Source organism: Emys orbicularis, chromosome 1 (assembly GCF_028017835.1).
Source record: "Emys orbicularis isolate rEmyOrb1 chromosome 1, rEmyOrb1.hap1, whole genome shotgun sequence".
Lineage (NCBI taxonomy): Eukaryota > Metazoa > Chordata > Testudines > Emydidae > Emys > Emys orbicularis.
In genome coordinates, this window is record NC_088683.1 from 338,118,845 (window position 1) to 338,143,439 (window position 24,595).

The 24,595-nt window shown below is 41.5% G+C and overlaps 1 protein-coding gene across 1 annotated transcript in view; it reads right to left on the reverse strand.

Annotated features, from left to right (window-relative positions):
* ARHGAP42 (Rho GTPase activating protein 42) overlaps positions 1-24,595 on the reverse strand; it is a 296,892-nt gene that overhangs the window by 178,224 nt on the left and 94,073 nt on the right. The window contains exon 3 of the mRNA XM_065406329.1: positions 1,115-1,176. Within this exon, the coding sequence (XP_065262401.1) occupies positions 1,115-1,176 (62 nt within the window). The remainder of the gene's footprint in view (positions 1-1,114; positions 1,177-24,595) is intronic.

The window sequence follows — 24,595 nt, forward strand, 5'->3', positions numbered from 1 at the left end:
AACAATGGAATCTTAAATGATTTGTGAGTTAGTGTCTTTGTACACTGCTTTTCTTTGAAAAAAATTGAATTACAGTAGAACCTCAGTGTTACGAACATCAGAGTTACAAACTGACCAGTCAACCACACACCTCTATTTGGAACCAGACGTATGCAATCAGGCAGAGAGAGAAAGAAAGAAAGAAAGAAAGAAACAAAGAAACAAAGAAAGAAACAAAGAAAGAAACAAAGAAAGAAAACAATGAGGAGTCTTTGTGGCACCATAGAGATTAACAAATGTATTTGGGCATAAGCTTTCATGGGCTAAAACCCACTTCATCAGATGCATGGAGTGGAAAATATAGTAGCAGGTACACCTCTACTCCGATATAACGCTGTCCTCGGGAGCCAAAAAATCTTACCATGTTATAGGTGAAACCACGTTATATCGAACTTGCTTTGATCCGCCAGAGCGCGCAGCCCCACCCCCCTGGAGCGCTGCTTTACTGTGTTATATCCGAATTCATGTTATATTGGGTTGCGTTATATCGGGGTAGAGGTGTATATATACATAGCACATGAAAAGATGAGAGTTGCCTTACCAAGTTGGGGGTCAGTCTAACGAGACAATTCAATTAACAGTAGAATACCAAGGGAGGAAAAATCACTTTTGTAGTGGTAATGAGGGTGGCCCATTTCAAACTTCTATTTATTCCCTTCTACTCTGCTGCTGTTTCTTTCAATATCCATTTTAGATGGGCTGTGTTATCATCATAGCAAAGAAAGTATTTTTAAAGTAATAACCTTACTTCGTTGATGTTTGTAATAAAGCACTTTACTGAGCCTCTTTCAACCCAGTGAGGCTCAAGACTGGGCTAATTTCCTGATCTTGGCAGCCTAAGCAGCAAAATTACACCAAATTTAATAGCTGCACTATTGGAGTATTTTACCCCTTACCAAACCACATTAAACTAATATTTTAAGCAAAATGTTTCATTAACGTGGCTGCAAATACATCGTGTATAGGATATATTTTACAAGTACAGAGGAGCTCAGAATGTTTTCTCAGGATGCATGAACAAATTTTGGTATTTTCAAAAATAAAATAAAATAAAAGTATACTATATTAGACTTACAAGTCGTCTTCTCTCCTCTTCTACAGCAATCAGTAGCCGGGCAAACTCTTTCAGTGACTGGGCTGTGAAAAAGAAAGATCAAATTAATATTAATATCAGGCAATTCTGTTAATTTGAATGGAGTAATGGTACCTTTTCACAAGTAGATCTACAAAGTGGGAGAGGGAGGGATAAGGTAAAGGCAAGAGCAAGGGAGAGGGCCAAGGATCCCCTTATGCCAAAAGCTAGAATTCTACTCTCTCTATGCCCTGTAAGGGGTTATCTCCAGTAAAGCTTGATTTTGAATCAGACATATGTACAAAACAAAACAGAAGAATCTTTAAAAACACACACAAAAAATCCTGAAATGAGGAAAAATTATTTACAACATAGCAGGAAAGAGAATTCTAAACTTGGTTATAAATTTATGTAACTTTTACACACAAAACAAAAGAATCAGAGGGGTAGGCGTGTTAGTCTGGAACTGTAAAAAGCGACAGAGTCCTGTGGCACTTATAGACTAACAGACGTATTGGAGCATAAGCTTTCGTCAGATGAGTATTCACCCACGAAAGCTTATGCTCCAATACGTCTGTTAGTCTATAAGGTGCCACAGGACTCAAAACAAAAGAAAAATCCTTTGTTCCTTGTATAAACATGCAGAGAACAGGTATTGCACAGGAGCATGGAAAACATTCAGTTAAAACCATGGAAGTCAGAGTTCAAACTTAAGTCTGAAAGAAGTCCATAGTTGGATGCATCTATTTATGTTTACAGATTATTATCCTGCTTAGGTTTCTGTCCTGGGGTAGGTGTCCTTTGTGAGGATTCACCTTGCCACAAAAGGAGAGAGAAGGGGTGGAAAGTGTATTTTAAAGGTAACTACAAGAGGGCTATATTCAAGGAAAGGTGGAACTACCTCCTCCTACACACACACACACACCAATGAAAAAAGTGTATTTAATTCCCTGAAAAGTAGAATTACCCATTCTTCTAACCAAAGGTCATTATCAGGAAGTACACTCTGCTGCCAACCTGGCACTACTGGGAATTGTGCATGAGCAATGAAGACAGGATAGGACCCAAATGAGGACATGCTTATAACTACCAAAGGTCAATTAAGTATCTTGACTGAGGAGAAAAAAAAGGGATTCATTGTTTGTTTGTTTTTTCCTCTTCAATGTAGACTGTAGAGTTGGGTAATTCCAGGTAATCTCTTCGGGTAATAACAAAGTTAAAAAAAAGGTGGTATGAAAGTTAAGCAGCTTGAAATGCCACCTGTTTATTTAGATCATTATAAAGTCTGTTCAGAATTATCAAAAATCAAAAGCTTATTTTGGAGGCAAATGGAAATATGAAAAGCATTAAGCTGTAAAACAGAACAACAAGGGAAACATTCCAATACTTCGGGCAATAGTCTGTCTAGGAAAATGTCCAACTATTGATACTTTTTTTGGCAGGAGACTAGTGTAATCAGAGAAGATACATTTACATCCACTTGTAACACTACTGAGCTAGAAAACAGACATTTTTACACTATCAGTATGTTGTGACTGGAATCTGTGAGAATAGGTCATTTCTATTTTCTGTTTTAAGCAATTGAATCTTTGTCTTTAACTCCTTCCAGATGACTTTACTAGCAGCAATGCATTATTGACTTCCCAAACATTTGTTTACACAACAATTGGCAAACCTTCAGAGAAGAGATCTTTAGAAAATTATGCTGGACCAGCTGCAGGGTTAAGAAAGCAAGGGTTTTGCAAGCAAGTGGTGAGAAAACTTCTAGAAAATCCCTTTCCTTTTGTTTGTATTATTTTCTTAGGGCATAACGGGTCATTAAGGATTTGCCACCACAATTCCATGGATAGCACTGCACAGGCAGGACAGGTATGTAATAGTTGCTGCGGGGCGGGTTATCTTCCTTTGAAGCATCCAGTACTAGCTGCTTCCAAAGATATGATGGTGAACTTGATGGACCAATGGTTTGTCCTAGGATGGCCAAGTCCGAGATTCCTATACTCTCAGAATCTGAAAACAGAGATGAAAGTAACCTGGTCTCTCTTCCTTGCAGTATCTTTTCTAGAGTTTTGTGCAAGTGTAATGAAAGGAAGTATTTGCGCTTTATAATAAATTTAGTAACTAGGAAGAACAACAGTTCCCACGGTCAGTTTGCGGAAGTGCCAATTAAAAATTGTTTTACTTGTAAACTGAGGAGTCAATAAGACATAGAAACATGGAACCCCACAATGCATTTTTGAGAATCATTAGCAAAACTGATCTTTAAGCCTACAGACAAGATTTCCTTTGACTGATCAGGGATCTCAGGGACATGCATTTGCACACTCTCCAGATCAGCTCTAAAGACTGCTAAGAAAATGACACAAAATAGTCCTAGCTTGACATTTGGGAAGCCAGCAAGGGGATTTAGACACACAACTTGGTTAAATCCCCTAGTCACCTTTGAAAATATCATCCTTAGTGAATAAAACGATGCTTGTTGAATAATCAACAGCACCATCGCTGAAGTCAATCAATGGGAGCTCTGTGTGGGGAATGACTAAAGAACTCTATTCTCTAAACAGTTCTACCTTCTCTCATCCCCTTTCTAGCCAAATGTTATGAAATAATCATTTACCTTTTAGCTCCAATATGCCACTTTACTGGTATACCTCGGTGAACAAATATTTGCAAACTCCCACCAAGCTGCTAACTGATTGTCGACACAGATCTTTTTCCTACTCAAGCTCATCCTCAGTGTCCATTCCTCCTGCTGCTTTGGCTGACCTCATTAGCGTCTCTCTGCTCCTGCTTCACCAGCTACTTCTCTCCTGTTACTGCTCCAGCAGTTCAGCTCCTGCACTTCCCTGCCTGGCCTATCTCCAACTACCTCTCCAGTTCTTTGTGCCTGCAGCTCAACAACCATCTCTCACCTGCTTTCTACTGTTTGACAGTCTCTCTTTTCCTCTCACACAGCCCAAAATTTTCCCGTTTAAAAAAAAAAAAAAAAAAAAAGCTAATTGCTTTAAACTCTTTGTTCCAAACAGACCACATCCATCATGTAATTATTAAAAAAAAGTAGGTACATGCCTTTTAATCAGGCAGGCAAAATACTGAGGGTCAGTATTCTCATATTTATATTCCAAACAAGTTAACATAATACCATTTTTTTCCTATAAAACAGACAGGGTGGAACCTTTTTATTCCTGGCACTTCATGTTGAAGTGATTCTCTATCCATTACTAAATAATATCCTATTTTGTTTAAGGACATGAAACACTGTTTGAATTTTATTATATATTCAGGAAACTAGGATGTACTTTATAAAACAGTTAAATTTCTAGTTCAGTCAGCAAGATAAATTGTTTCCACATTATTTCATTGAAATAACTAGTCAGTTTTAACCGCAAGATGATAAGTTACTGTTACCACATGTTAAGATCTTACTTTTGCTCTTTATTTTTATTTTATTTTATTTTAGCTTTGGAGTCACTTTGCCAGTGACAGAATTTATTTCAATTGAATCATATGCAAAACCCATTGTACTGAGCACTCTATGTATCTAAGCATTTAGGGCCAGATCCAAACCCATTAAAGTCAATGAAAGTCTTTCCATTGACTTCAGGCGTCTGGCCCCATATGGCACTCTTCACCCCAGTATGCAAACACCTCATAGAATGACCACCCTGACATTATTAAGGCCCATGACACAACTACTGTTTTAAAATGTGGTCCAGACTATGAAAAAGTTTCAGAATCTCTGATATACAGGGATACATACCTTTTATCAGTTGAGCCTAGGCATTCAACATACATAAGCAAAATCTTCTGGCTTCCCTATTGCCTCAGTGCATACAGATTCTACACGGAGGGGACAGGTTATGCCTTTGGTAAGAGTGATGAATGCAAATGGGGATCCATTTGGATAATCTTTGAGCCAATATTTCAGAACCTTTGGATCTTTCCGCTAAGGAGAGGAAGAACTTAGGAGACTTTGTGAAGTCCTTAGTCCTGTCCAAGAAAAATACCAGCACTCTTCTAACATCTAGCATGTTTAAAATTGCCTCCCTGTTGTCACAATGTGGTTTCGAGGGGGGAAAAAATCAGAAAATGGATTTGTTGATTCAAATGAAAGCCAGAGGCCGCTTTAGGGAGAAACTTGGGATACGGCCTCAGTGTCACTGTGTATTTAAAAAAGACTATGAATGGTGGGTGTGTCATCAGGGCCGCTATTTCTCCTATGTGTCTAGCTGAGGTGATGGCACTCAAAAATGCTGTCTTCATGGACAGGTATAAGAGACAGCAAGTTGCCATGGGCTCAAAGGGAGGTCTAGTCAATACTCTGAGAAGTAAATTAAGATTGGAGCAGGTGGTTTAACATACAGGCAGAGATTTCCAATGCCCTTAAGGAATCTACGTATCAGTGGGTGAGTGAACACAGAATATCTGTCTACTTGAAAGTGGAAAGCTGTTAGAGCTGCAAGATGTACCTTAAGGGAGCTGCTAAAGAGTTTGGGATGTACCTTAAGGGAGCTGATAAAGAGTTTTGACTTTTTGTGGTCTGAAATGAGAGGGAGGGAGAAAAATGTTGGGTTTATGTGCCTAGAGCAACACCAAATTTGGAATCGCTTCCATTTCTGCTGGTAAGTACGCTGAGTGGTCAGTTTTCATCTGTGTAGCAACACATCTTTCACTTGTCAGAGCATTCCACTTCTAAATCTTGAAACCAAGAAGTAGTCAAGTCTGGAGATGGAGGATCCACAAGTTGAGGTGAAGGATCTGTCCGTCGCTTTGAGAGAGCAGGTGAGGAATGGGCCAAAGAGGAACCGGAGGACATACTGCCATCTGTGCCAGGTAAGAGAACCAAACTTACCTTGGCCAGGAAGGGGCAATCAGAATGACTCTCTCACTGTCTCCTTGTATTTTCAACAGGACCTTGGATAGCAGAGGAAATGGGGGAAAGGTGTATAAAAGGTCCCTGTGTCAATGGAGTTGCACCCATTGAAATAAGGGCTGAATTAGGCTATTCGTTTACGTTACATTTATAATCCTTACAATGAGAGGAACTTTATTTTTAAATTTCTAATAAAAAGGACCCATTATATTTCACCAAAATAGGTTTTCACTTTGAAAAAAGTCTGGTGAATGAGGTAAGGCCTTTGACTGGGTCAATAAAAGTTGCAGCTTAAAAAAAAATAGTCTTCATGTTACTATTTGGATTAACTCAGTGTATTTCATGCAAATTAAATATGGAAAGAGAGACATTAAAGCCACTTGTTTTCTGTATGCGCTACTGTACTCTGTCAGGAAATCTGTGAATTCCACACAAGTCATAACCTTTTCCTACTAAATCTGCAATGTGCAATGCACATTCCTTATCAGACGAGGCACAAATGAACTGAAGTGAACAAAAAAATAAAAGGATATAAGTAATTTTTACAATAGCAAATGTCTTGGGTCACTGAACAGTACTGATAAGATGAAATTATACCTGAACAAATATTAGTAAAACAGAGGAAGAAAATGTAGAACTCTATTTGTTTACATTAAGATATTTTAAATTATTTTCATTAATCCATCTCCAGAGGTTTTAATTTAGCAGAATAGGTAACTGCATTATTGTTAGGTCATTTTTAGTAAAGCAGAGCAAATACTTCCTTAATCAGTTTATTTATATCCAGTCAAAGTAGTTAAAAGGTACTAGTTTATGTATTTTGAATAGTTTAACAGTCTACTTTCTATGTAAATACTATTTGAAGAGCTGGTAAGATAACACTTCACATTATGATGGGAAAGATGTCTGTGAGACAAGTTTTAACATGCAAAAACAATTCTGTATTTACCCTGCTGTTTATTTGTGGCTTCCTTCGTCACAACAGGTCTCCAGCTGTTTTCTCTGGAGCTTTCACAAACCCAGCAATAATTTGCTGGAATCTCTCTTTCTTTTTTCAGAGAAATAGCTCAAACTTTTTTTTTTTTAAATCTCTAGTCTTTCATTGAAAAGTGCCTTGTAAGGAAGCAAACTAATGTTAGCAACAGCTACACTGATGAATGATTTGACATCATTTATGCCAAGTGAATTTTTTTCTGTAGTCTTTCAGTGTGGTATAGGCTTCTGCTCTTTCACAATAGGTTTTGTGGTTCATATTTTTAAAAAATCAAAATCATAACTGACCTTAAGAAGCTTTGTTGTATATTCATGTATATGGAGTTCACCTCCTGGAACCAGATGTATACCTATTTAAACTACTGTACATACTCTATAAAACACTTTAACCTAGTGTCAAAGTTCAATGTTATTACAATATAAGGCTAATTTAAAGGTAACTGCTATTGAGCTATTTGTTCTCACTAAGTTATATCAATTCAATCCAGATTTTATGTAACCTAGCACTAGCCACACAACTATCTTGTATATGAAAACTAGTGAATTTAAAGATGGAAATTGAAGTTAAATGATGGTTTTCAATATATGGCTAAAGCAGAGTTCTTTATATCGGAATGGAAGGCAGAACAAACAAACAAATGTTTTAATTGTGGACCTCAGTCTAGACCAGGGGTCGGCAACCTTTGGCATGCAAGCCATCAGGGTAATCCGCTGACGGGCCGTGAGACATTTTGTTTACATTGGCCATCTGCAGACATGGCCCCCCACAGCTCCCAGTGGCTGCAGTTTGCTGTTCCAAACCAATGGGAGCTGCGGGAAGCGGCGCGGGCCGCAGGGACGTGCTGGCCACCGCTTCCCGCAGCTCCCATTGGCCAGGAACAGCGAACCGTGACCTCCAACTTATCTAATTCTTTTCTGAACCCTGTTTGGCAGGCTTCCTGCTTCAGATGTACTTAAACATATGCTGTCAGTTTTTGTGTCTTTAGTTAGTTTCTCTTCAAATTCTTTCTTGGCCTGCCTTATTATACTTTTAGATTTGACTTGCTCCTTTTCTCCTTTCTATTCCTCTCATTAGGATTTGACTTTTAATTTTTAAAGGATGGCTTTTTGCCTGTAACTGCTTCTTTTACACTGTTGCTTAGCCATGTTGGCATTTTTTTTTTTATTATTTATTTTTGTATTTGGGGTATACATTTAGTTTGAGCCTCTGTCCTGGTGTTTTTAAATAGTCTCTTTGCAGTTAGCAGCCATTTCACCCATGTGACCTTCCTTTTAATTTCCGTTTCACTAGCTGGAATTGTGTTGGCTGTTGGGTCTGAGCCATTTTGCCAGTAAAGTCAGTGAGCTCATATCCTCCTTCCAGCACTAGTCATATATAGCACAATACATAGTAAATGGCATTAACTAGTCAAGAAGGATCCAGAACTGATGTTCAAGAACCATGCTATACTTTTAAGACCACACCCTGCCACCATTACTTGGGCTAAAATTCCACTAGAGTAATGGGAGTTTGAGGCATGTGAAGTTATATTTATCCCAGTGTAGAACTGAATCTGAATGTAAGACCCGTTGAGGAAACTTACTCTATAATGGATTTTGATTACTATAGCTTTACTCACATAACAGGAATAAACTCATATACAGACTCGGGGCAGGGGAACCTAATGCTAGAAAAGTTAGTCTACTGCTAAAAATGAAAGCAAAGACATTCTGAAGAAGTTAGTCCATTTCTTTGAACCAGCTACAGAAGCATATCCACAGTTATAAATATTGGCAATTTTTGCAGCCACAAATTCCACATGAAGTAGTTCTTTAGAAGCCACAACATCAAATACAATTTCCCCCAGTCCTTTTGTGGCTTCAGGCTTGGTTATCTGACCTGACAGAAAATGTCCCAAAGATACTGACAAGCCACGACAGGCTGCTGTAAAGTACAGCTTGGCATAAACAGGCACTAATCTTCTTTCTCAGGTCTTTATAGTCACTAGGAATCACAGATCTTATATTAAAACCATATGGGATTTACAGAATTACCTTTAAAGGTACCTAAAAGGTATTTGTTGTCACACAATGTCATCCTAGAGATCAGTTTTGCAATATGCCAAAATATAAATCAAATGCAGATGTCTTCAAATAGTACCTGAAAATCTGCCATTCACACTGTTCTTGAATATGCTGCCAGATTTGTCTTCATATAAGGTCTCTAATGATTCCCCCCCCCTTTTGTTTGGGGAGGAGGCGTGAGGGCTTGACACAAGTTGGCCTGGTCGTGATTCATTAACATCTGTTTTTTACTTTTATTAAAAAAGCCTATAAAATCTGCATGTTGTACACTCATTGACAACTTCAAAGGGAGTTATATGCAAGGTTCTTCCCAGGTGGAGCAGCTCGCAGGACTGGGGTTTTAGAATGTAAACTTTGTCGGGTAAAGAATGACTTGCACAAACATTTCACATCCAACCCTGATTAAGGCCTCTGGTCACTACTGTAATGTAATTAAATACAATAATAGTGCAAGATGACAAATCTGCTTTTGTGAAGGAATACATTCATTTTTTAAACCAACAGATCCAACAAATAAGTTTAGACAAAACACATGCCAGTTAAACCTTACTAGTTTCATTTCCTTTTTGTGGGTTGAGAGAGTTTCCCCTGCCACTTCCACAGTAGTTCATCCAGAAGAGGGAGGGAACAAATTAGAAAATATTATGGGATGGTTTAATTTTAGATGATTTTTCCTGCTACTGGTCTCACAGGTGGGTTTTTTGTTTTTGCGGGGCAGGGGTAGAGTGAGAGGAGAAGGTTGCAAGTCAGGCTTCCTCAATTTCCAGGGTGGATTGATTTAAATCAAAATGATTGAAATAACCAATCATCATGATTTAAATCAGCAAGCAGGAAACCTTGCTTTAAATCATTGATTTTAATTATGTTTTGCATTTGTATTTTGTTATTGTCCCAAAGAAAAGTTGATTCTCATTGGTTGGTAACCATTAACACATGCTGATTTGCAACTAAATATAGCCTTTACACTAACTTTGCTGCCTCTGTGTGTTTACTAACAAGGATTCACTATATCTATTCATATTTATTTAAGCAATTATATAGCTTAACATACATTTATTCCAATTCTTAATGTTTACCTCTTTTTTCTGTTATAACATGGTGAATGATACATTTTTATTTACTAGATGATAACTAATATTTTACTTGTGATTTGTATCACTTGTATTTGTATCACGCTCTATTGGGATGGAAATTCAAATTAATTAAATATGCACAAAAAACAGCATTTTAATTTTTATTAAACTACCGTAAGTTAAGTATACTGGATACATAAGAAATTTTTTTTATCAAAGTATGTTTTACATTTAAAACTGACAGATTTATTAAACAAAGGAAGTATTAACTGTAGCTAGTGAATTGAACAGATTGTTTCTGTTCACCATGTCCTTCAAGATTTTATAACTAGTAGATCTCATCCTATCACACCTAGTTTTTATTCATAGATTGGAAGAGGAAAACAAGCTTTCATGCTTTTTCAACTCCCAATTGATTTCTTAACTTTGAATGAACTAGCTGAATAAACTGAAATGAAGAAAATATTCTCTCTACTCCTTCAGAAAAGGTTATTACTGTCAAAAAGGTGGTTTAGAAATTCAACAAACGCTGGTTTCTAATGCTTAGTCAGTGACTGCTATCAGTTCAGTTGTTTGACCTTTTTTGAAATTTGGTAACAAGCATGTAATGTTTAATTTACATTGTTTTAACAGGTTATACTAAATTTAGGCCTTAACATAGATTGTCAATTTCAAATTTAACTTCATTTATTAAAAAATAAACTCTATATTTAATTTACATTTGATTAAATAAAAAAAATAGATTTTTTTATTGATTTAAAATAATCTATTTTTATCCATCCTGGGAAAAAAGGAAGAAAAAAATGTCGTCTGTGCAATGTCATTGTCTTCTAGGAATTACTCCCAAGATACTGGAGGAAGCAGACTTACTGATCCCTTTTGGGTCTACGATCAACAAGATAATTTTATCTCTGTGTTATACCTAAATTTCAGTTTACAGCTAAAAGACAGGCACTGATACTTTGAATCCACCCCCCTACTCCTGTTTTCCCCCTTTATAATTAGGTCTGAATTCTAACTTTTAACAGAGTAAATTATTTGTAACTTCACAGAGTCTCAGTTTTGTAATTTATATCAAGCCAATTATTCTGGATAGTGTTGATTATGGGTCAGAACTTCTGCCTCTTTCTTCCTCTGTATTTTTAAGCCTATTCCAGACACTAGACTGGCTTATCCTCCATTTGGTTTTCCCTCTTTTGCCTGACATGGGCATGCATACTTTTGAAGTGAGAATCAAAGTAATGCATGTCTATAAGCTAAAAGCCACACATGTATTTTTTATGTATCGTTCTGTGTTTGTATTTATGATAATACTTAGCTACTTAAGGAAGTTAGCTACCTGAACCCCCTTACAAAACAATGAAAAGTGCTTCTGCTAGTGAAAGATACCAGCAAAAGTCAAGTTTGAAATGTATAGGTTAATTAGCTTTGGTGATATACTGAACTGCAAAACCGTTAGGAAAGTTTCTGGAAGTGAACAATGGAATACATTTGTAATCTTCATAGCCCCAAACTTTGCACAAGAATTGTATCGCAGGATGATATGAGATATGTGACATTTCAGGGGGATTGGTTTGTTTTTTTGGTGTAATGAAGAGGTGGTGGTTTAGAGTCAGGCTGATAACAGGTAGTAATTTACAACTCAATAAATTTGTACTCCTCCATAACATGTTTAGTGCTGACAGTCTATTTAGTCTTGTACAGGGCACAGAGAAAGGCCTGGTCCCTGCAGACAGGGGTTTACTTCAGTGTTTCCAATCAAAGAATTATCACCTTAACACACTGATATATATAAAGTTTTCTTAATAATGTTGCAGGTTCCTAATAAATCTTCCACATTTTCAAACAATTTGCACCTAGCCCAGAACATGAACTCTCAGTTCCCATAACTAAAGCCAAGAAACTGCCAATTCCACTTCAGAGGTGAAAAATCCTGATCCAGGACAGAGATGTCTAGTAACAAAAAATAATAATTGTTGAAATGAAAAGTCTAATTAGTCACGTACTTTAAAAATCCAGTCATATATAGGGACATATTTAGGTGGTTCTTTTGCAGTTTTCTTTGATACTTGCTACCCTAATCATAACGAAAGATCTATTTAGCTGGTTTTCTAATAATACAGAAAAAAGTTATTTTGCCACTGTACCAGGACTCTGGAAAAATACATTTGCTAATTTAAAACAAAAAGTTTCAAAAGAAAACAAGTCCCCTCTTTGCCATGAAAAAGTACAAACAGATAGAAGATGAATGATATCTAGTCTAAAGCCTTCCACAAATTATTACACCAAGAAGGAAGAGAAAACAATTAAAGCAAACAAAATGGAAACTTTAAATTCTAAGGACCACATTCTGCTCTCAGATGGACCTACGGTTCCTATTATTACTAGAGAGCACAGAATGTAGCCAGCGTATGACCACTGAAACATGTTGGCCATGTTTGACTCTTCCCTCTCTCTTTGTTCACACATCCAGGCAGTGTCCAATTCTTGCTGCTCCATCCTAAAAATTTCCAAAAATCCAAGCTCTTCTTTGACTTCATTGAAGTTACTCTGGATTTACAAAATTATAAGTGAAAGCAGAATTTGGCCCTCTGTGTCAAAATGTGGTTCTGCTTGGGATAGGAACTGCATCTTCCATGCATCTATTCTGTATTAACATGGAGGGCTAGAACAGCGGTTCTCAACCGGGGGTCCGTGGCCCGCAGAGGGTCCGTGAGCCCTTTCAAGGGGGCTGCAGGGCCCTGCAGCTGAAGCCCTGATCCCTGGCACCCCCTGTGCGGTGGAAGCCAGGGGAGGCGCAGGGCTGAAGCCCCAATCCCTGGCCAACGCCCCCCACGGGGCTGAAGCCAGGGGAGACGCGGGGCTGAATCCCAGAGCCCCAAGCCCTGGTGCTCCCTGGGTGGCAGAAGCCCTGAGCCCATGGTGGGTAGTGTTGGGGACATGGAAGGCATTGCCCCCCACCCCAAACCGCAGTGCAAATCAAGGCAGTCCTGGTGGTCAGCCATGGAGCCGGAAGCCGCAGCGTTCCCTCCTCTCCTGCTCGTGTCCCAGTGAAGCTGCTCCTCATCTCCCAGCCCCTTGTGCTCCCGCAGAGGCAGCCGGTAAGAGCCCCCTGGGTGGGGAGACCCGGTTCCATGGCTGGCAGACCCCTCCGGGAACGGGGACTGCAGGAGAGTCCTCCCAGCACACAGCCCCTAATGTCCCTCTCCTTACACCCTGAGTTACGCCCTCCCTGCACGCTGAGCTACCCCCTACCCGCACACAACCGATAGTACCCTTCTCCCTGCACCCTGAGCTACCCCCCGCCCACGCACAGCCTCTAGTCACCCCCTCCCTGCACCCATAGCCACCCCATGTGCACACAGCCCCAGCTACCCCTCCCTGCACCCTAAGCTGTTTTCAAACTTTTTGAGCTAAGCTCCCCACCTTTGAGTTATAATTTAAATATATCAACTCCCTCCCTGAATCCCACCATGCGGAGCTGTCTCGAGCCCCGCTGACCCCTTCTCCCTCCCCCCCCCCCCAAACAGAAGTCAAACTATGCCTATGCCCAAAGCCCCTGGCCCTGGAGTCTTTATAGCATGTCGAGGGGGGCCTTTTGAGATCAAAAGGTTGAGAATCCCTGCTCTAAGATGATGAGTGCCTTCAACTCCCACTGATGTTAAAAAAGGAAAGTGGCCCACAGCAATTTAAGTCACTGGAATTTTGGCCCCTTCCCTCCCCACCCCCCCACAAATATTTTCATCTTACCAAACTTGCGAAAAAATGTAACTATGCCTCTTATGAAATTTCTTTTTGAAAGTGTGCTCAGCATCTCAGAGCCACTAGGGAAAGATTCTGATATTGCTTATTATGATCTGTGAAAATCCATTTACCGTAATGGCTTTATTCAGGATTCACACTGGTGTGATATCAAGGTCTGGCCCAGAAATCAAGGTCTCAGACTTGTTCTGATAGTAGCAGCCAATACCAGTAAAATTGGGAATTCTTGGCTACACAAAGTAGTTTAAATGTTTATGATGTCTCAATAGTAACAATTAAAATTAATCATCATAGCCTCAGACAAAGAAATGAGCTTATATATAATACTTTAAGGCAAAACACTTGCTTTTTCACTACAACTTTTCAAAACCGTGTACAAAATGCTATGTGTATTTTATTCTGCATCTTAGTTCTTTAAAAGTCTATTTAATGGCCTGAGCACAAGTTATACAGGCTTTGAGGAAAACTTGCTTACATACTAGCTTATTCAGAAATTTCAGATCTGGAATCTGCCTCTGTCAAACACACACTTTTGTTTCCAATGCTTTTTTCTCTTTAGATACATAACCATAAATACTAATGCATGCAATCCCATTTAATTCACACAGAAAAAGTTCTATGTCCCTGCTAGAAATAAAGTAGGGTAAATTTAACAGCCACACTCATCTCTACTTGTGTTGATTTTGCAACTCTAAAGTAATGCTTAAGTGCAATGGAGGCCAGAATTGAGACCAATGCCTAGGGTTACCATATTTCCACAATCAAAAAGGAGGACACTGGGGCGGGGGGGAGCCCCGCTCTAGCCCTGCCCCCGCCCTGCCCCCATCCACTCCCTCCCACTTCCCACCCCCTGACTGCCCCCCTCAGAACTCCCAACCCCCCCCGCTCCTGACTGCCGGGCGGCGTGCTAAGGCTGCAGGGGATGGGGGGAGCCGGGAAGGGGCTTTGGCTGCTGAGGCCACAATGCGAGCGGCAGTCGGCCACCCTGTCAGCCGCTTTTCGCTCTTTAAATAGCCAACCGGGGGGAAATCCCGGACATTTTTAGATTTTTAGAAATCCCCCCTGGATGGCTATTTAAAGAGCGAAAAGCCGGACATGTCCGGGGAAATCCGGACATATGGTAACCCTAGTAAACTGGTTATGCTCTGTTCATACTAAAAATACTAAATCTTATTAACCGAATACATCTACAACATTCCAGCTGTATAGAAAGGTGTTTCTTAAGAGTCCATAAGGATCTTTGCAAGTCAATCAGGACAACCTCTTCCACAGTTTCTTGTTAAAGCATACAATTATTCAAACACCACAAACAAACTTTTAATACTTAAAATGGTTAGATTGCAGCAGACACATGCTGTATCTTATCATTATATTAACACTGTGAAAATTGTAGGTATTTTGAAAGTAAAAAGACTTCTAGTTGGAAATTAATCAGTTTCCTGTCATGGTTTATGGATTCTCTTGAAGCATATATGTTTTAAATGTATACTGAATAATCAATAAAAAAGCCAGCTTTAACGTATTACACTTAACAGCCTTTGTGGGATGAACCAGATGAATTTCCAAAATTTATTATCTGTAGAGCCCTGCAAATCCGCTGATATCCACAGACCACTTTTGCAGATCAGATGCGGATACGGCTCTAATTATTTGTATTACAAGCTCCAATCTAAATCAGGGACCCTATTGCTAGGTGCCATACAAACACATAGTAAGACACAGTCCCTGCCCTCTTTGATTGTAAGCTCTTTGGGGGGCAAAACAGAAACAGAGAGGTGACGGTACTTGCCCAAGGGCACACAGCAGGTCAGTGGCTAAGACAGGACAACAACCCAGTTGCCGATTCCCAGTCTCATGCCCTATGGACCAGACCATGCTGTTTTCCTGAAATTTGATACTTTTGTAACAAAAACTTTGATCAACATTGAACACAACCCACTGAAATCTCTCAAAATCTATTCATCATCCGGTGAGAAACACAAGGACACAATGCGACAAAGAGTCCTGTGGCACCTTATAGATTAACAGATGTATTGGAGCATAAGCTTTCGTGGGTGAATACCCACTTCGTCAGATGAACTGACGAAGTGGGTATTCACCCACGTAAGCTTATGCTCCAATACGTCTGTTCGTCTATAAGGTGCCACAGGACTCTTTGTTGCTTTTTACATATCCAGACTAACGTGGCTACCCCTCTGATAAGGACACAAACTTACTTCTGAAAAATCCAATGCAGCAGACAGCCTTTGTAGCTGCTAGTTCCTTACCCAAAAGGGATTTCCCCCTTTAGTAGATACTGCCTGTGACTATTACAAACTATCCCCAATTATTAAGTAATCAGGTGCATACAAGTGACATGTGGAGACTTGTTTGTTGCTGGCTGACTACTAAACAACCAGCAAGGGAAGGTTCTGGAGCAAGGTCACATTACCTGGCTGAGGGATTTCCTTCGGGGGGGTTGGAGGGAGAGAGAGAGGATACCCTCAGTTTGCTAATTATTTTTTAAACACACTGCAAACTAATCTGTGAGCCTCATTGCTACATGGTATTGAGAACAAGAATTTGGCAGGATTCAAAAGCATTAGAGATTTATAGGCAGAATATTCAATAGCACTCAGCATTGGCCTAACTCTTCCCATGGAAGTAAATGTAAGTTTGACCACTGCTCCCACTGAAGTCAGTAGTGAAGCTCCCAATGCGGGGAGCTTTTTGAAAATCCCTTTATGATCATCATCATCATCATCATCCAAAGTTACAGTAGCACCAATGATAATGTACAAAAGACATAAACCCTCATGCTCCTGGTCATAATCCAACTGTTAAACTGCCTGGGATTAGGAGGAAAATTCCCCTAAAGGCAGTTTTTTCCACAGCTGTCTGCTATAAAGTTTCTTGCTCCTTCCTTTCAAATATCTGGTACTGGGCACCATCTGAAACAAGATACTAGACCATACAGACCACTGCTTTGACCTAGTCTGAGTCCTATGTTTCTATGGCTCTCTGACGGGGTGGAGAAAATGAGAGTGACGACTCCTCATAACCACGTGTTCAGAAATCAGGGCATGGAAGCACTATATCCATTCACCTTTAGAAAATAGGGCTGAAGATACACGAGGAAATGAACCAGGTGGTAGCTTTTGTTATTTAAAAAAAAAAAAAAAAAAAAGTCAGCCAGTCTTCCCTCCCAATAGGGCCACACACAAAGATAGGGCTGGAGTAACTTGACTGCATAGCCAATCTGTGACTGCTAGCAGCAAATACCGCCACGGCCGGTGATGGGACACTAGATAGGGAGGGTTCTGAGTTACTACAGAGAATTCCTTCCCAGGGTCTCTGATCATTATGCTTGGTGTCAGGATGGAATTTTCCCCTGGGTCAGATTGGCAGAGACCCTGGGGGTTTTTCCCCTTCCTCTGCAACATTGTAAGTTTAAACTAATGTAAATGGTGACGCTTCTCTAACTAGAAGTCTTTAAATCATGATTTGAGGACTTCAGTAACTCAGCAAGACGTTATGGGTCTATTATAGGAGTGGATGGGTGAGGTTCTGTGGCCTGCAACGTTCAGGAGGTCAGACTAGATGATCATGATGGTCCCTTCTGACTTTGAAATCTATGAGTCTTTGAGGATAAGGAGTTTAAGTAGAAAACTCATTTTTCCATGTACTTTTTTGGCTGGACAGTTCTGTGAGAGACTCCTCAAGGTGCAGAAGTTGAGTTTCTGGAGATGTGGTACAATCCTTAAAGGGCCTGATTCTGCTTCTATTGAAGCCAATGACTAAACTCTCACTAACTGCATTGGGACAGGATCATGCCTAAATAGAAGGTCAACCATTGTCCTGAATATATCAGATTGCTGCAGAGCCAGTATTTACAGCCTGTCTCAAGCTAAGCTACTTCGAAAACCACATAAAAACGGGGCCAGATAAGATCAGAAATTTTTTCTTCTTCTTTAGACCCCACAAACTCTGGCTTGGCACTATATCATGATATATAGTTCGTGTTTGTCCTCCTCCAACTTATATTCATTTGTTTCAGTAAAACAATTGTTAATATAAAACTGAGTTTTCTGAGCCATTACAATATTAAACCAGTGTGAAAAAAGTGTTCTTCAGGGAATTGGTCTGTCCATGATATTTCCCGTTACAGACAAGAAATATTCAGCCTCAGCATTCCATAATAGATGAATGGGAAGGAAATTATGCCAGACACTTCAGAGTTTGTCAGCTCACAGATTCTTCACCGAGGAAAACACCTGATATTTCAATTTTCACAGCTGTATAACCATTACATGTGGGTGGTTCTGTGTGGGTGCTGAAATAAAGGGTGGTACAAGGAAACGCAATTGACTTGAGAATACAGCTGAAACTCATTAATATTTTTTCCTTTGTAAAGTTTAATAAAAGATATGGCAAGGTATCTGCCTAAATAAGTTCAGCATTTGAAAACTGAATTCACTTTCATGAAGTATTTGCTATTTTATTCTTAACAATGTACAGGAAAAAATATTAAACTTTAAAAAAGCAAAATTGCTCTCTCTCTCTCTCTCACACACACACACAATTTTTTTTCTACATCTCATTTGTGTGGCATGCTAGCCTACAAATGTAGGCAGTATTGCTAGCCTCAAAAGATCAAAAAATCACAAGTCAGACCCCCAAAAAATCATGAGATTAAAAAAATAATCTCATGGCTTTTTTGGCCAAAGACTATTTATTTTTGGTCTACCTTGATTTTTGGGGCCAGAGCCTTCCCAAAAGTGGGGGGCCAGGGATCCCTGCCCCCTAAGGCCCCACCCTTTCTTCCCCAGCAAGGCCCCACCCCCACCCCACCCCTTCCCCCGAGGCCCCTCCTCTTCCCCCCAAGGCCCCGCCCTGCCCCTTTCCACCCAAGGCCCCTCCTCTGCCCCCCAAAGCCCTGCCCCGCCCCTCCTCTTCCCCTGGAGGCCCCACCCTGGCCAAGCAAGAAGCTGGAGTGGGGCTGGGGAGCCTGCCCCCCCTGCCTGGGACTGAAGGGGGCCAAAAGCAGTCCCTTGCCCATGTCCCCGCCCCCCAGCTCCTCCACCCAGGGCTGTCCTTACCCCAGCTCCAGCCGGGGGGCGGGGCCTCAGAGTTGCACCCCGGCCGTAATAAGAGACACGCAGGCAGCTGTGAGGAGCCACGGTGTGGACCCTCCACCTGCCCTGTGCAGGGGACCCAGAGGGCAGGGATATGGGTCGGGGGCTGCTCTCAGGCCCTCCACACCCGGGCAGGTGGAGGGTCTGCTGTGGCTCCTCACAGCTGCCTGCACGGCAGCCTCTTACCATGGCCGGGCTGCAGCTCCGAGGCCCCACCCCCCAGCCGGAGCCGGGTCAGGGGAGAAGCCATGCGGGCAGCTGTGGGGAGCTGGGGCAGACCCTCCACCTCCATCTGCCCTGGCCGGGGAGCCCCAGGGGGCAGGGATACTAGCCAGGAGCTGCTCTCAGGCCCCCTGCACCGGGGGGTAGGTAGAAGGTCCATGCGGCTCCCACAACTGTCCAGGCTCACCGGCTGGGCTCCACCAGCTGCTGGCCTGGTGAGGTGGTGGGGCCTCGGGGGGAAGAGGAGGGGAAGGGGGCCCTGTTCTAGCGCCACTGGTTAGGAAAGGGAGGGGGCAGATGGGAAGATGTGACAATTAGTGTTGGCCACTCCCCCAAATTTATTGGGTAAGGTGATTTTGGCCTCTGCTGCAGGAGCTATCACCCCCACATCTGCTCATCCCCTGCCCAACAATTAAATTCTCCCCCATCTAGCCCCCACCCCCCAGTTCCCACCCAGGCCCCATCTCTGCTCCTCCTGGGTTTTTCACCCCTCTCCCAGATCTGAGGGGGCTGCAGTGGCTGTTCCCTCTCCCCCTTCCAGGCGCAGTGAGGCAGTTCCAAGGGCTCTTCAGCCCCCTACCCCTTCCCAGGTTGGGTGCTGCAGGGGGAGCAGCAGAGGTACCATTTGGTCCCTGATACTCACAGGAGTGGAGGGGGGAGTGCAGCCACCCTCAGCTGTCTGGCTCCTTAATTCCCTCCCCTCTCCCCCACTCTCCCCAGCCCCGCAGCCTGTGAGAATGGCTTTGGATTGCTATGAAGAAGGGGAAAGAGCTCTGCCTGCAGCAGCTATGATTGATTACTCTGCCCCAGGAGACAGGCAAGTGTGGCATGCAGCCAATCAGAGGCATCAAATTCGCTAGAGGGCTGGAGTAAGGTTCATTGCAAGACTGGGCTCCAGCTCTAACCAAAATCATGCCACTTGCATACACGCGCTAGCTCCACTCGAGTCAGCACACTAACTATAGCAGTGTGGCCATGTGGCAAGAGCAGCAGCTCAGACTAGACAACCAAGTACATACCTAGAATGTCAGACGGGGCTGTACTTGCCCAATCCATTGCCCATGCTGCTACAGCCACGGCCACACTGCATGTGTCTCTACCAAAGCTGGGAATTACACCTCCCAGCTGCAGTGTAGACAGACCCTTAGTGCACAGGATTGTATGCACACAGTTATTTTGACATTAGCAGAATCATGAGGCATGGCTCGAGTGATCATGAGCTAATTCGGTTTAAACTAAATGGAAGGATTAACAGAATTAAATCGGAGACTAGGGTTTACGATTTCAAAAGGGCTAACTTTAGTAAATTAAGGCGACTAGTTAGGGGAGTGGATTGGACTAACATATTTATGGATCTAAAGGCGGAAGGCGCCTGGGATTATTTCAAGTTGAAGTTGCAGGAGCTGTCGGAGGCCTGTATCCCGAGAAAGGGAAAACGGTTCGTAGGCAGGAGATTTAGACCGAGCTGGATGAGCGAGCGTCTCAGAGGGGTGATTAAGAAAAAACAGAAAGCGTACAAAGAGTGGAAGAGGGGAGGGATCAGCAAAGAAACCTACCTTACTGAGGTCAGAGCATGTAGAGATGGAGTGAGAAAGGCCAAAAGCCGTGTAGAGTTGGACCTTGCGAGGGGAATTAAAACCAATAGAAAGAGGTTTTATAGCCATATAAATAGGAAGAAAACAAAGAAAGAAGAAGTGGGACCGCTGAAGACTGTAGATGGAGTGGAGATTAAGGATAATCTAGGCATGGCACAATATCTAAACAAATATTTTGCATCGGTCTTTAATGAGGCTAATGAAGGGCTTAGGAATAGAGGCAGCGTGACAGAGAGGAATAAAGGAGGGGGGGTTGACATTGCCGTATCCGAGGTAGAAGCCAAGCTCAAACAGCTTAACGGGACTAAATTGGGTGGACCGGATGATCTTCATCCGAGAATATTAAAGGAACTGGCGCGAGAAATTGCAAGCCCGTTAGCGATAATTTTTAATGAATCTGTAAACTCGGGGGTGGTACCGTTGGACTGGAGAATAGCTAATGTAGTTCCTATTTTCAAGAAGGGGAAAAAAAGTGACCCGGGTAACTACAGGCCTGTTAGTTTAACATCTGTAATATGCAAGGTCTTGGAAAAAATTTTGAAGGAGAAAGTAGTTAAGGACCTTGAGGTCAATGGCAATTGGGACAAATTACAACATGGTTTTACGAAAGGCAGATCGTGCCAAACCAACCTGATCTCCTTCTTTGAGAAAGTATTTTTTACATAAAGGAAATGCGGTGGATCTAATATACCTCGATTTCAGTAAAGCGTTTGATACGGTACCGCATGAGGAATTATTGGTTAAATTGGAAAGGATGGGGATCGATATGAAAATCCAGAGGTGGATAAAGAACTGGTTAAAGGGGAGACTGCAGCGGGTTGTACTGAAAGGTGAACTGTCAGGTTGGAGGGAGGTTACCAGTGGAGTTCCTCAAGGTTCGGTTTTGGGTCCGATTTTATTTAATCTATTTATTAATAGATTAATCTATCTACTGACCTCGGAACCGAATGTAGGAGTGGGCTGATAAAGTTTGCAGATGACACAAAGTTGGGAGGTATTGCCAATTCGGAGAAGGATCGGGATATCCTGCAGGGAGACTTGGATGACCTTGTAAACTGGAGTAATAGTAATAGGATGAAATTTAATAGTGACAAGTGTAAGGTGATGCATTTAGGGATGACTAACAAGAATTTTAGTTATAAGCTGGGGACGCACCGGTTGGAAGTAACAGAGGAGGAGAAGGACCTCGGAGTCCTGGTTGATCGCAAGATGACTATGAGTCGGCAATGTGACGTGGCCGTGAAAAAAGCTAATGCGGTCTTGGGATGCATTAGGCGAGGTATTTCTAGTAGGGATAAGGAGGTGCTGGTTCCGTTATACAAGGCACTGGTGAGACCTCATTTGGAGTACTGTGTGCAGTTCTGGTCTCCCATGTTTAAAAAGGATGAACTCAAACTGGAATGGGTACAGAGAAGGGCCACTAGGATGATCCGAGGAATGGAAAACCTGTCGTATGAAAGGAGACTCGAGGAGCTCAGTTTGTTTACCCTAACCAAAAGAAGGCTGAGGGGGGACATGATTGCTCTCTTTAAATATATCAGAGGGATAAATACCAGGGAGGGAGAGGAATTATTTCAGCTCAGTACTAATGTGGACACAAGAACAAATGGATATAAACTGGCCGTCGGGAAGTTTAGGCTTGAAATTAGACGACGGTTTCTAACCGTCAGAGGGGTGAAGTTCTGGAACAGCCTTCCAAGGGAAACAGTGGGGGCGAAAGACCTCTCTGGCTTTAAGATTAAGCTTGATAAGTTTATGGAGGGGATGGTTTGATGGGATAACGTGATTTTAGTCAATAGGCCAATAACTTGCCATCGCTGGTAACTAGTATCAATGGTCAATGCAGGTCTGTCTGGAGAATCTTGCCCACATGCTCGGGGTTCAGCTGATCGCCATATTTGGGGTCGGGAAGGAATTTTCCTCCAGGGTAGATTGGCAGAGGCCCTGGAGGTTTTTCGCCTTCCTCCGCAGCATGGGGCAGGGGTCGCAGGCTGGAGGATACTCTGCGACTTGAAGTCTTTAAATCATGATTTGGGGACTTCAACAGCTGAGTCAAGGGAGAGAATTATTCCGGGGGGGGGGGGGGGGTCAGCTTTTGTGGCCTGCATCATGCAGGAGGTCAGACTAGATGATCATAATGGTCCCTTCTGACCTTAAAGTCTATGAGTCTATGAGGTACAATTGATCACAGTGTCATTCATTCACTTTAGATTCTTTATCCTTTGAACAGTAGCTTTATTTCAAAGGTGAATAGCTATAAGCGAATGCAAGATGATGCATCTTGGTTCTTTGTCATCCTGTGTTTGTTACTGAAATTTGGAAAGATGGAAAAAATGCAGCCATTAAGGATAGGAAGAGTGACTTATATTAAATCGCCAGTCTAATGCCTTCCTAGGTTACATTAACACATCAGTATCATCCATTACGCTATTTGCTGCTGCATGCAAATGTCATTTTTGTACGACAACTATTCAAATTGTACAAAACTACATTGTAATTGATTTGCCTGTCACTGTGACCAATATCTATATCGTAATATTAATTAGTAATATTACTGCTCTTGTAATGCTGCAGATGCTGTCACTGCATTTCAAAACAAAGACAATAATGATCATTGTTGTTTTTTAAATAATTTATTTTCCAAATCAAAGGAGATTAGAACTAGGGAGCTTTATCTCATGAATCCGATTTGATTGCAGCTTTAAAAGAAAAACTTGTTTCAATTCTCTACAGTACAAATCCTTCGATATTTAGTGCTTTAAAAATCAGATTATCTTTGATTTGAAGAACAAGTGATTCTATTTATTTGAGGGAGATAGGAATACATTTTACAGCCTGCACATAAAATGCCTAAGTGATTCTGAACTGGGACATGGTAATGTTAAAAGTGGCTGTAAAAAGCATTAAGTTAACTTTAATATTCCCCCCAACAATGGGGAGAAAGGAAAATGGAAGCATGGTACAAAGCCATAAATAGCTTATTATATACGTTTGGTAAATAAGCAAATTAACTTCTGCACTACAATCAGATATTTTTAGATAAACCTACAGTATCTTGAAAATTTAGGAAATACAACAAGAAACTGTTAAGAATCCATTAACCAAAGTAAAATAATAAGTAGTCCAATGAAAAAAAATGTGTGGCTCAAACGTAGTATAAGGGAATGTTATCCTATTTTAGCTTATGATCTAAAACATGGGCTCTTGAGGGTAACCTCCTCCTGTAACAGAACTAAACTTACCTTTACCTAGGCCAGTGTGCTCAGAGGGTGGGAGAGAAGCTATAAAACATACACAGATTCCTGTACAAACATATACACCTAGGCATGCCTGCCTACCCTACTTGCCAGGATTATCTGGGTCTCTCTCCCTTAATCATTTCCCTGCCCTTGCAGGAGCCTTCAGCACCCAGTCCCTCCTGTTCTCTGCCTGTGACACATAATAGTCTGGTCTTCTGTGCACTGTAATACTTTGGTCTAATTTTGGTTGTTAGCTTTAGTGGGCAGATGCTGGAGGGTGCTGGTGGCCTGTGCTACACAGTAGGTGGTAGGAGGTCAGACTAGAGCAGTGGTTCTCAGCCAAGGGTACATATACCCTTGGGGGTACGCAGAGGTCTTCCAGAGGGTACATCAACTCATCTAGATATTTGCCTAGTTTTACAACAGGCTACATAAAAAGCACTAGTGAAGTCAGTACAAACTAAAATTTCATACAGACAATTACTTGTTTAAACTGCTCTATATCCCGTTTATCTACATCAGGGATTCCCCCTCTCCTCTTTAATCTCA